At 40.7% G+C, this 12,798-nt stretch overlaps 1 protein-coding gene across 2 annotated transcripts in view; it reads right to left on the reverse strand.

Moving 5' to 3' along the window:
- Positions 1–12,798, reverse strand: part of CREB5 (cAMP responsive element binding protein 5) — a 438,879-nt gene that overhangs the window by 327,867 nt on the left and 98,214 nt on the right. For both annotated transcript variants that reach the window (XM_058296844.2, XM_004476075.5), the window contains exons 2-3: positions 11,544–11,615; positions 4,772–4,865 (exon numbers count right to left, since the gene is read on the reverse strand). In XM_058296844.2, coding sequence (XP_058152827.1) covers positions 4,772–4,865; positions 11,544–11,597 — 148 coding nt within the window. In that variant the 5' untranslated portion in view covers positions 11,598–11,615. The remainder of the gene's footprint in view (positions 1–4,771; positions 4,866–11,543; positions 11,616–12,798) is intronic.

Raw genomic sequence — 12,798 nt, forward strand, 5'->3', positions numbered from 1 at the left:
GCCAGATGCCAAAACACCAACAAAAATTACAATCCACACCAAGAAACAGGAAGGTGTGGCCCAGTTAAAGGAACAAGATAAGCCTTCAGATGACATAAAGGAGTTGAGACTACTAATTACAGATGTTCAAACAAATCTTCTTAATAAATTCAATGAGATGGCTAAAGAGATTAAGAATATTAAGACGACACTGGATGAGCACAAAGAAGAATTTGAAAGCATACATAGAAAAATAGCAGATCTTATGGGAATGAAAGGTACAATAAATGGAATTTAAAAAATGTTGGAATCATATAATAGCAGACTTGAGGAGGAAGAAGAAAGGATTGGTGAGCTTGAAGAAATGGCCTCTGAAAGTGAACATACAAAAAAACAGATGAGGAAAAGAACGGAAAAAAATTGAACAAGGTCTCAGGGAACTAAACAACAGCAAAAGGCATGCAAACATACGTGTCATGAGTGTCCCAGAAAGAGAAGAGAAGAGAAAAGAAGCAGAAGGAATATTCGAAGAAATAATGGTAGAAAATTTCCCAACCCTATTGAAGGACATAGATATCCATGTCCAAGAAGCAAAACATACTCCCATCCAAAAAAATCCAAATAGACCAGCTCTGAGACACATACTCATCAGAACGTCTAAGGCCAAAGACAGAGAGAATTCTGAGACCAGCAAGAGAAAAGCAATCCATAACATATAAGGGATATCCAATAAGATTAAGTGCTGATTTCTCACCAGAAACCATGGAGGCAAGATAGTGGTGTGATATATTTAAGATACTATAAGAGAAAAACTTACAGCCAAGAATCTTAAATCCAGCAAGACTGTCTTTCAAAAATGATGGCAAGATTAGAAAATCCACAGATAAATAGAAACTGGGAGAATTTCTAAGCAAGAGACCAGATTTTTAGGAAATACTAATACAAGAGCCTGAAAAGAAAAGACAGGAGAGAGAGGCCAGGAAGAGAGTCTAGAAATAAAGATTATATCAATAAAAGTAACTGAAAATGTCAAAAGAGTGGTGAAAATATGACAGATAAAACTCAGTCAGGAATACACTTAACCAACAATGTGAAGCACTCATATTCAGAAAACTGCAACTCAATGTTAAAAGAAATCAAAAAAGGCCTAATAACTGGAAGAACATTCCATGCTCATGGATTGGAAGGCTAAATATCATTAAAATGTCAGTTCTACTCAAATTGATGTACAGATTCAATGCAACCCTGATAAAAATTCCACCAGCATTAAAAAAAAAATTTGAAAACACGATCATAAAATTTATTTGAAAGAGCAAGGGTCCTGAATAGCCAGAAACATCATAAAAAGGAAAAATGAACCCTCATCTCCAGACTTTAAATCATATTACCTAGATATAGTGGTAAAAACAGCATGGTACTGGCATAAAGACAGACACATGGACCAATGGAACCAAATTGATGGTTCAGAAACAGACCCTCACATGTATGGTCAAGTGATTTTTGACTAGTCTGTCAAACCCACATAGCTTGGGCAGAACAATCCATTCAACAAATGGTGCTGAAAGAATTGGATATCCATAGCCAAAAGAAGGAAAGAGGACCCCTATCTCATACCTTATCCAAAAATTAATTCAAAATGGATCAAAAACCTAAAAATAAAAGCAAGAACCATAAACTTCTAGAAGAAATTGTAGGAAAGTATCTTTAAGACCTGGTGGTAGGTGGTGGATTCTTAAAGGAGATAAGAGGAGGACTGAGATGGACTACTAATGTTTAAGGTATGTAGAAATCTTAATTAGCTTTGTTGTAAAAGTGTGGAAATGTATAGAGTGGATGGTAACACATAGTGAACAACAGCTAGTTTCTAAATGGGGATGTGATTGAAAATGGTAGACTAGGTATGTAAATGCCAATTGACAGAATGCTAGAGAATAATCTAGAAACTGAATAGCACAGTAAACCAAGAGGTGGATGAGAATTGTAGTTGATGGTACAGATGCAAGAGTATCCTTTGTGAGTTAGAGCAAATGTACATCACTACTGCAGGGTGTCGGGAATGTGGAGAAACATGGGAAAAATACAACTGGAGTGACTTATAGACTGTGATTAGCAGTAATAATATAATATTCTTGCATCTATGTGAAAAATGTATGTGTTGATAATGAGGCAGTACGGAAAATGTGATCCAAATGTACACTGTGGACACGGTAACAATCAGATGATATTACCTTATCTGTAACAAATATTCCACCACAGTGTGGTGTGTTGATGGAGGGGTGTTGTTTGGGAATTCTGCACATGTGCATGATTGTTTTATAAGTTTACAACTTCTGTCATAAAAATATATATTTAAAAAATAGTAATAGGGTGGGCTGGGGGAAAACACACCAACTGTAAGATAAGGACTATGATTAGTAGTAAGATTTTGACAATATTCTTGCATAATTTGTAACAATAGTCTCACAACAATGAGTGTTGGTGGAGGGTTGATGTATGGGAACCCTCTATGATATTAGGCATGTTTGCTTTGTAAGTTCATAATTTTTACTATACTCTTAACTGTTTATATATGTTCATATATAAATGATATAAAAATAATAATAGGGTTGGTTGGGGGAAAAATACTTTGGTTAATAATAATATTTTGACAATGCTCTTTAATCATTAGTTATAAAGGTTTAACAACAACATGAGTTATTGGTGGTAAGGTGAGTTATGAGAGTCCTGTATGATGTTATACATGTTTGTTTTGTAAGTTCACAACCATTTATTTATGTTTATGTATGAGTGATATACTTCAATAAATTAATTTTTAAAAGTGGGGAAAAAAAACAAAAAACCATTTGTTGGCAATATATAGAAGAATGCTTCAACCCAGTGTTCCCAGATCTTCAGATGGTTTTTGTCAGCCCTTCTGATAGGCTCCTTGTATGGCCATCCCAGCAGCCTGCCCAAAAGGTACAATACTGGTACTGCCCACTATACCCCCCTGTAATTCCTGCTCTCTAACACTCACCTCCCACGCCCCTACCACCAGGCAGCCTATCTTAGGAAATCAACTTGGAAAGCATTAAAGGGAGAACTTATGAATTTAAATGTTGGGAATTGTAAAGTCTGTGGACCTACTACCTACATCGTTGAGCTATAGAGTTATACTATGTGTGACTATGGAACATAATAAATGATAAGCAAAAGCAAAAGAACTGACCATCCTTCCTAACTCTTTTAGACTCTTACAGTTCTTACAAATTTGAGTTTCTGCATCTCTGTTTGTAGAATTAAGGAACGGCAATACTGTTTCTGAAGAGATAGGTAGCTCAATAAAAAACAAAAGGAGGCTGAGAGAAGGGTGTTGATGGTGGTGGAGAGAGGGGAAGAGGCTGCCTTTGAACACCGAGAGACTTCCAAACCACAGTCCACCTGCTCTATGAACAAGCCACTGGTGGCTTTCTGAAGACCTGTGAACTGATCTGTCACCAGGTGTATTCAATTGTGCATACAAGCTATCGAAGCCTCACAATGCAGTAGCCGAGGGCAAATCAGTGGGTTATGGTTGCACAATCAAGGGCCCTAATCTCTGCCCTGCTCAGTGTACCTGGGGAAGCTGGTCCATCTCCTTGTACCCTTCCTCCTCAATCAGTAAAATCTGGGTTATAATCATAACTTGTAAGGGAAAACTCTTAGAGGATATACTAATAACAGTAATAATAAAATTAAAGTGTCATGGAAATGCTAAGTGATATGTGTCGGACCTGCCAGGACAGTCAGTTTCTCTTCTGATCCCATTTAAAACGTGTCCATGGGCATGCCACCTCTTTCAGGGTGCCAAGGAATGAGTGGCTCAGATGAAATCTTTCTAGTCTAAAAAGATAACAAAAAATGTTTCATTTATCCTGTTGGAGTTTATGAAGCACTTTCACTTACATTCAGTCCTTGGATCTTCACAATAAGCTTGTGAGATAGGTTGAGGAGATACTATGACTTCCACTTTTTAATAAAGGAGCTAAAGTCCAGAAGGTTCGACAATTGGCTCAAGGTCAAACAACCAGTGAAGGCAGAGTCCAGGCTTGAGTTCAAGTTTCTTCACTCCCTGCCCTGCACTCTAATTTGCCAAACGGCCTCCCAAAGCTGGAAAGAAGGGCAATTAACTGAGGGGCTAATTACTAGCCCTTATTTCTGCTCACGCTTGCTGAGTACCTCCTATGTTTCCATTCTCTCATTTAATCTTCCACTTAAGAAGCAGGCACTTTTTAAGAAAACTTCCACTGACCACCTCAGCCCAGAAAGGGTCTACTAAAGTCTTACAGCATTTTTGCTTACAGAACTAATTTGATATGCATCATGGACAGTCCTTTATTTTAGCTAACTTTTCACATGCCTACTGTATTGGAGGGTCCTCAAGAACAGAAAACTAACAGTCTTTGTATCTCCCAAGGCTCTCCAAACAGTGCAGTATGCATTATAGATGCTCAATTATTAATAGTATCAGTCATGTGAGAGATTATAGGCGTGTGGTTTTAAAAAATATTTATGGAGAGCCAAGTTTCATGGTAATAAATGTTTCACATTCCAGAAAAATGAGAAGTCATAGCTCTTCAATTATTTGGGTGAAACCTACATTAACTGATTACATGTCTGCTTACTATTATTTTAACTCTCTGCTATACCTTAGACATGTATATTTTCAAAGTAAAGAGTTTACTGGTGGGAATTAGCCTACCAAAAGTAGAGTTAGTATCTGACATGTGACTGATATGATCACCCAAAGCCTCTTTGCCTGATGACCCCTTACCTGATAACAAATTGTCTGTTTTTATTGAGGGAAACTTCAAAGTCATTTCATGCTTGTGCCTATGAATCATCAGATGGTCCTCTGTTGGGAAGCGCTGTCAGACAAATAGAAAAAAAAGGAGAGGGAGAAGAGCCATTCAGTTTTGTAATACATATTTGCCATCATAGAGAAAAAGATTTATTCAGCATTGCAAATCTGACTGGCAAAAAAATAAAAATCAGTTCTGAAAGAGAATGAAAGTGCAAGAAGTAAAACTCCTAAGTTATTTTATGCAAAACCTGCTGGGATGTTCCCTTGGAGTACACCCAAACATATGCACCATTATTTCCATTATAGTTTACCAAAGGCATTAACCATGGTGCAGAAAAATCTGGCTGAATACTAGTAAGAAGTAGGACATCTTTGCTTTCCATCATCCTGACTCCCCACACCTTTTCTGGGAACTCCTTTTTAAAGCCTCTTCTTCTTAGTCACTGAGTGTAACCAACTGGGATGACTAATCAGTAAACCATATATTTCCTTAAGAACCAGAGATTCGCATGTGAGGGGAGAATTTAAACTTTGTGTTTAGTTAATGGGTAAAACAAGAAGAGATAAATGGTAACTACTGAAAGTATTAAAATAATATATGCACCAGGTATATGCTGCACCTTGTTACCTACCTAACATTAGGTAGCTTCTTTAAAGAATAACAGTGTTTAGATGAATGTTTATCTATGGACCCAAAGAATAATTAATAGTGGCAGCATAACAAAAGGAACATTTTCCCATTTTTACTTAAACATATGAGAAAACCATATTCAAACAGGAGAGTGGACTGAGACTAGGTAGCACTAGAGTTTTGGAAAACCATTTGGAAATCTTCTCTAGTTGTTACTATTGTTCAACGTAAGAGAGCAAAATTAAGTCTAAGGCATGATAAGTATAGACATTAGGTATATACATCTAAAGCCAGAAATTGAAAAACAATCTTGATTCATGTCAGACTAAGCAAAGAATTATATGCCTTGCTTAATGATCTGACAGATTTCTTTACAAATGTACACCACAGTATTTGAATGGTATGTTTCTGTTTATAAAGACTTTGTACATTCATTGTCTGATTTTTCAGATAATTATATATATATGATTTTATAAGTAATGTGATAAATTATTTTTAGTATCCTGTACTTCATACAGTGTAGTAAATGGACGCTTTATTTTTAATGGTCAGGGAGTGATATTATGCTCATCAAAAATGCAGCTCCGAAATATTTTCAATTGATCGACTTTCCTTCTCAAGTAGGATTGCACTTCCTGGCCCTCTTGTGGTTGGGTGGGACCATGGGACTGCTTCTGTCCACTAGGTCATGAATGGAGGTGGCATGTCACCCAAGTGAGAACATTTAATTCTTATTGTGAGGCCCTCTAGAGCTCCCCTTCCCTGTGGCATAGTAACTTACAATATTGGAAATGGAGGCATCTCTGTCATCCAAAATCTCTGAAGGTCTAAGAGTAGCAGCACCTGCTGTCAATCTACAGTAGAAATTTATCCTTGAGCAACAGAAATATGCTCTTGTTTTAAACCATTGAAGCTTTGGGGTGATTTTTTTATTGCAGCAGATCCTAGCCATGCCCTGACTCAGACTGGTACATTTTTACTAACTGAATATAACAGAGTTTCTGCTTTATCAAAGTCAAATGAAAACACAACAAAACACAGTAAATTCTAGATAAATTCTTTCTTTGACCATTTAGAACATTTTTCAGAATTTCCCAGTTCCTCAGGATAGTCATCAGTTTCAGTTACCTTTTTATATTATTCTATATAGTAAATAGTATGCAAATAGTATGGTTCTACCTTCATGAGAATGAGAGAATGCACTGGAATGAACCCTGCGGAACTTTCTAAAAGTATTTCTTCAAATAAATATCACTTTGTTTACTTGACATTTGTATCCTATAAATTGAAGAGCATAGAATTTACAAAACACAGTAATCCTGCCAGATTTCTAAATGCATAGAGCTTTGCTTTCTGCATATGGCTTTTTGCTGTTGCTTCATCTAGTCCCTTGATCTTCTCTAGTGCCTTAAAATGAGCGAATACATGATACTACCACCACCTGTGACCAGGACGTGGTTTAAAGTTCCTCATCTTTTAATCTAAAAGTTTATTATATTTTTATGTGATATATATATCAACAAACCTGGTAATATCATCCCTTTCATATCTGTAAACCATTTTTACTCCATAAAAAGATAGCCTAAAGTAGAATATTGACCAGATTATTTGTTAAATAATGACAATACTTGCTATAATGCCTCAAATTAACTCTCATTGCCATCCAAACAGAGGTAATTATGAGACATCCATGAATTAAAAGGTTAATTGGGAAAAGAGCATATTGTAAATAACCACAATGTACAGTCTACAACAAATAAAGAGCTGAGAGAGGCCACTAGGATTCAAAACACAGTTCCACAGAGGGAAAAAGAACCGTGTAATTAACACTGGGCTCTCTGAAATTACAAAGAGCCAGAGAAGTTTGTTTCTCTTTACTTCCAAGACAAAGATAATGTCAAGGAGTTGTAGAATCAGAATGGTATTATAAAACAAAAGGAAACAAAAGAACGGTGTTATAGGCCATTCCTAATAAAGCAAATTTTCTTTCAGTGAGGGAAAAATGTTTAAAAAAATCCCTCCATCACCCCAATTCAGTGCAAACACTGACGATTTGCCAACACTGACGATTCATATTTACTCCCCTTTCCTCCTCCCAGCCATCCTTTTCTCTCCACGCAGGTTTCCGGGCTATGGAACACTGCTAAAGTAAATGCCATGAGTGCGATGACTGGCTCAACTGTGAGTTCTTAATACCCCACCAGGAGATTCTTGTTACTACTGGCATTTCCACATTTCCTCAATTCTAATGCCTCACCCATTAAAGATGCACCATCTTTTTCTAAGTGCTAGTCAAGAAAAAAGAAAAACTTCCCCACCAGTTATGGACATCAAGCTGTAGACTCATCTTTACATCTAAATGTGTGTTGGGGGAAGCTGACTTGGTCCAATGGATAGGGCATCTGCCTACCACTTGGGAGGTCCAAGGTTCAAACAGCGGGCCTCCTTGACCCTTGTGGAGCTGGCCCACGCGCAGTGCTGATGTGCGCAAGGAGTGCCCTGCCACACAGGGGTGCCCCCCGTGTAGGGGAGCCCCACGCACAAGGAGTGCGCCCCGTAAGGAGAGCCACCCAGAGTGAAAGAAAGTGCAGCCTGCCCAGGAAGGGCACCACACTCACAGAGAGGTGACACGACAAGATGATGCAACAAAAAGAAACACAGATTCCTGGTGCCACTGATAAGAATAGAAGCGGTCACAGAAGAACACACAGCAAATGGACACAGAGAGCAGACAACTTGTATGAGGGGGAAGAGAAATAAATAAAAGAATAAAAAATAAATCTTTAAATGTGTGTTGGGAGGGTATAACTTGGAATTGTTCTTTAAAATCATGAAACTACATAAACCTTCAATTGCCATAAGGTTGCCCAGGCCTTTCCTTCAGCCCACAAGTCTTCTTAGGAAAATGACCTGGGTCTTCAGTGAGAAGTTCAAGGTCATTCAAAGTGCATTCCTCCAACCCCTAACATCACCTCCATTCCACAATTTGCTTGTAACTTCACGTATTCTATTACCATTCTCATCTGTCTCAGAGGAAGAAGCATGCCCATCTTCTGGTGATTTGCTGCTCTTTAGGGTGCTTCTCATCAGCATCCTCCTACCCTCTCCCTGGTTTCTCACCCTTGCCTAAATCCAGCCCAGCTACTCCTTAACTTAAAAAGAACCTCTCTCGGGAAGCGGACTTGGCCCAGTGGTTACGGCATCCGTCTACCACATGGGTGGTCCATGGTTCAAACCCAGGACCTCCTTGACCCATGTAGAGCTGGCCCATGTGCAGTGCTGATGCGCGCAAGGAATGCCCTGCCACGCAGGGGTGTCCCCGTGTAGGGGAGCCCCATGCGCAAGGAGTGCACCCGTAAGGAGAGCCTCCCAACATGAAAGAAAGTGCAGCCTGCCCAGGAATGGTGCCACACACACAGAGAGCTGACACAGCAAAATGACACAACAAAAAGAAACATAGATTCTCATGCCGCTGACAACAACAGAAGCAGACAAAGAAGACGACGCAGCAAATACACACAGAGAACAGACAACCAGGGTGGGGGGAAGAGGAGAGAAATAAATACATAAATCTTTAAAAAAAAAAAAACCTCTCTCACGCTGCTTCCTTCTCAGGCCACCATTCTATCATTCTGCTTCCCTTCGTGCCTACTACTCTTGAAAGAGTCTTCTGTACTTGCCACCTCCACTTCCTCACCACCCACTCACTCGTTAATCCCTTGCAGTCTGGCCTCCACCCCTACTCCTCTCTCAGGTCGCTGGTGACTTCCCAACTGCCAAACCCAACAGCCTCTGCTCAGTCCTCACACCACCCCTGCTCTAGCAGCGGCTGACACCAGTGACAACACCTCGGAGGCATTTGTTTATTTATACCCTGCCAGGTTCCAAAAAGAAGGTAAGGTGGGTAAGGTGGCTTATGGCAATATGGAAAATAAAGCGAGAGAGCATCAATTAGAAGTGGAGTAGGTGATCCCCAAAAGGAAAGGAACCCACAAAGAAGCGAGGCTGAAGCCAAAATGCAAACCCTAGAACAGCCATTCACATCCAGGGGCCATTTGGTACCCCAGGGAACATTTCGTAATGTCTGCAGTCATTTTTGGTTCTCACAACTGGGGAGTGTTACTGGCATCTAGTGGGTAGACGCCAGGGATGCTCCAAACATCTTACAATACACAGGATCCCCCTCCTTCACTCCACAACGAAGAATTATTCAGCCCAAGCTGTCAAGAGAATGAGCTCGAGAAGTTCTGCCATATAGTCGATGACCTGTGCACACTTCTCTTCTCTCTTATACCTATATTAGATATGGGTAAGAAGCTCTTCCTCGAAATCCTCTCCTGGACTCTCATTCACAGCCCTGGATGCTGCTGGGGATCCTAACTCACCCTGAACGCTGTTTTGCCTTCGCCAGGTCTCTTGGTGATACCCTCCTCTTAAACATCCCTTCCTTAGAGGAGCTTTGCACTAAATCACCCAGGTAAAATAAATTTCTCCTATTCCACTCTCTCAGTTGATCAAGTCGTTGCATGTCTGATGCCTAGAGTAGGAGCTCCCTGAAGACAGGGATGGGTCTGTCCTGTGCACTGTTTTTTCTCCAGGGCTCCCACAGTGCCTGGCACAAAGCAGGCACCCCCAAAATTGGCCGAGTGACCTTGAATTGAATAAAACTTAAAATCACATTTTCACGGTCAAAGCAAATTGTTCAAATGATCTGATTCCCTTTGGCCACCGAAACTTCTCTTTAAAGAAGGTGAGTGGGAATCGGTTTTCTCTTAGAGGAGGTGATTTTCTGCCTTCACTATATGGAGTTCAGGTTTAGCAGGATTTTTCCAAGTGAACTTATTCACCCATTTCTATTTCCCTAGTGCATCCAGTTTCAAAGTGGTCATACCAATTTGCTTCAAAATCATTGTACTTCAAGATAATTTCTCGACCACTTTTTCTACCTATCAGTTGGAAATAAACATTCATGCATAAGCCCCTGGTGAACCTGCTGGGAGCTGAGCAGAAGGTTCTGCTAGCTTGTCAGCAGCTGTTAACACCAGCAACATCTTAGGTTGTGCTTCTATGGCATCCTCCCTCCAGGAGGCTCCCAGAACTGTCCACAAACACTCTAGGAATATGTCACCGGACGTCACCACTCATTTCAGTGACTCCTAGACACTGCTCCCCACTCCACTGCCAGCCCTGCCACCCTCACTACACAAACAGGAGAGTGGAGCTTTATTCTACTTGAAACTACTGGGCAACTGAGGGAAAGAGAGAATAACTACCCATGTTAGAAACATGCCTATGCTTGGGAGACTTAGCTTGTCCTATATCCCATAAAATGAAGATCTTTCCCTGACAGTACCCATGTATGGTCACTGGCCTCAATCTTCCCGTGACTGGATTGTGGAGGCGCCCCAAGATTCCAGTCACCATCAGGGACTACAGGTAAAATGCAAATCTCTGATTTTAGGTGATGGATGTGTCCAATTTCTTCCAAAGAGATAGGTTCCAGTGTAAAAGTAATAGCAGCTGCAGCAGCAGCACTAGTTGTAGTTGTGGTTGTAGTAGGAGCCTTAACAACAATAGGGTTTAATTGGCACTTAATCTGTGTAGGCCGCATACTAAACACTCCATACCCGTTATCTCATCTAGTCCTCATAATGATTCCACTTGACAGAAGCCAGGCTAAAAGAGGTTTAATCCAGCACAGCAGGCCAACTCCCCCCCTTAACGTTTCAATGAGTTGAAAAACTGTGAGTTCTAGAAGAGTTATGGGGGCATTATCGTAATCAAAGAGGAAAACAAAACAGAGTTCAGTCTACGACAGTATTCAAGCAGCTATTGTAAAAGTAGACATCCTCCTTCCCCTTTCAGAAATGACAGTCCTGCACAGCTGGTGAGCAGGATGCACCTGGCTTCCTTCCAGAGGGAAGTTACGGGTGGAAGTGGCACTGTCACAGGGGTTGAAGCTATTCAAGAAGGAAAATAATAGTGGTGAAGAAGATGACAATTATGATGATGGTGGTGGTATCTTGGTAAAGAAGAAGACCCTCCAGGCAGGATTGAGCAGCACAGGATGGGAGGTGCCTCCGGGCAGGAGCAGGGCCTCCTCACACTCACCTGGGAGCAGCCTGGGGCACTGCAGACAAAGGGCCTCTCCTGCTCCAAATTCATCTTGGAGTCCTCATAAATCTGAAGGGGCAGCGGGGAGAGGGAGGGGAAAAAAAACAAACAGAAATCCATGAATATCTCCTGCTTCTGCCTGAGAAACGTGAGAAAGGCAATCGCTTAGAGCTGCCTTTCCAGGCTTTCCATGCCAGTTCCCAAATTAGAGGAGAAAAACTTGAACATGAACACAAGTCCTGCCTTGCTGAAGTTCACTGGGCTCCTTACAGGCTGAATTCCCATGAGTGCCTATTTACTTTGAAGATTTTTTTTTTAATGCAAGAGGCTGTAGGAGAAATCTGGCCTGTAGAAAACCACCAGGTTGGTGTTATTCCCAAGTAAGACCATATTTGCATAGAAAGCTTCTCAGGCAAAGTAGGCACCGGTGCTTTTTCAGCCTTTGGGATTGGATACTTAGAACAGTAGGGGGGCAACAGCTGGGAAATGATGGGTGTGAAGACCCAATTATGGATGTGGGGACCATTTATCAAGTATCACAGATAACCACCCCAAAGCTTTGGAGGTAGACTGGCATCTTAAATTCCCTTTCACCTCTGGCAGTTGGTAAAGCTTCAGTAAGAAGTACCCATTCTGATAGGATAACTAGAAATCAGAAAATGCAAAAAAACATTACCTTGGAATTATAATTTGGTTTGACAGGCTGATTTAGAATGAATATTAGAATAGTCTGTGTTGTTTGGTGGCAGATTGAATCAGAAACCTCAACAAAGACATGTTCTTCATCTTAAACTGTAGGCCAGTGGGTGTGAACCCATTTGTAAATAGGAACTTTTGCTGATGTTACTTCTGGTTCAAGTATGGACCAACTGAATCAGAGTAGACCTTAATCTTTATCACCAGAGTCCTTCATAAGCAGAAGAAATTTTGGATGCAGTCTGTCAGAGAAGGCAACGTAGGAAGAAGCCAAAGGAGGAAACTGGAAGAGGAGACCTATGGAGAGGGAGACCACCACGTGATGGGAGGCAGAGGTGCAGCCAGGGAACCCCAAGGACAGAGTCAAGCCAGCACCGGAGCACTACAGAGAGCACTGCCTTGCTGGCAGCTTCATTTTTGGACTTCTAGCCTTCTAAACTGTGAGCCAATAAATGCCTGTTCTTAAGCCAACCCCTTGTGTGGTATCTGTCAAAGCAGCCTGGCAGACTAAGACACTGACATAGATAAATAATCTGGAAAAAGGTAGCTTTGCAGG

The sequence above is a fragment of the Dasypus novemcinctus genome, chromosome 5 (genome assembly GCF_030445035.2).
Source record: "Dasypus novemcinctus isolate mDasNov1 chromosome 5, mDasNov1.1.hap2, whole genome shotgun sequence".
Classification (NCBI taxonomy): Eukaryota; Metazoa; Chordata; class Mammalia; order Cingulata; family Dasypodidae; genus Dasypus; species Dasypus novemcinctus.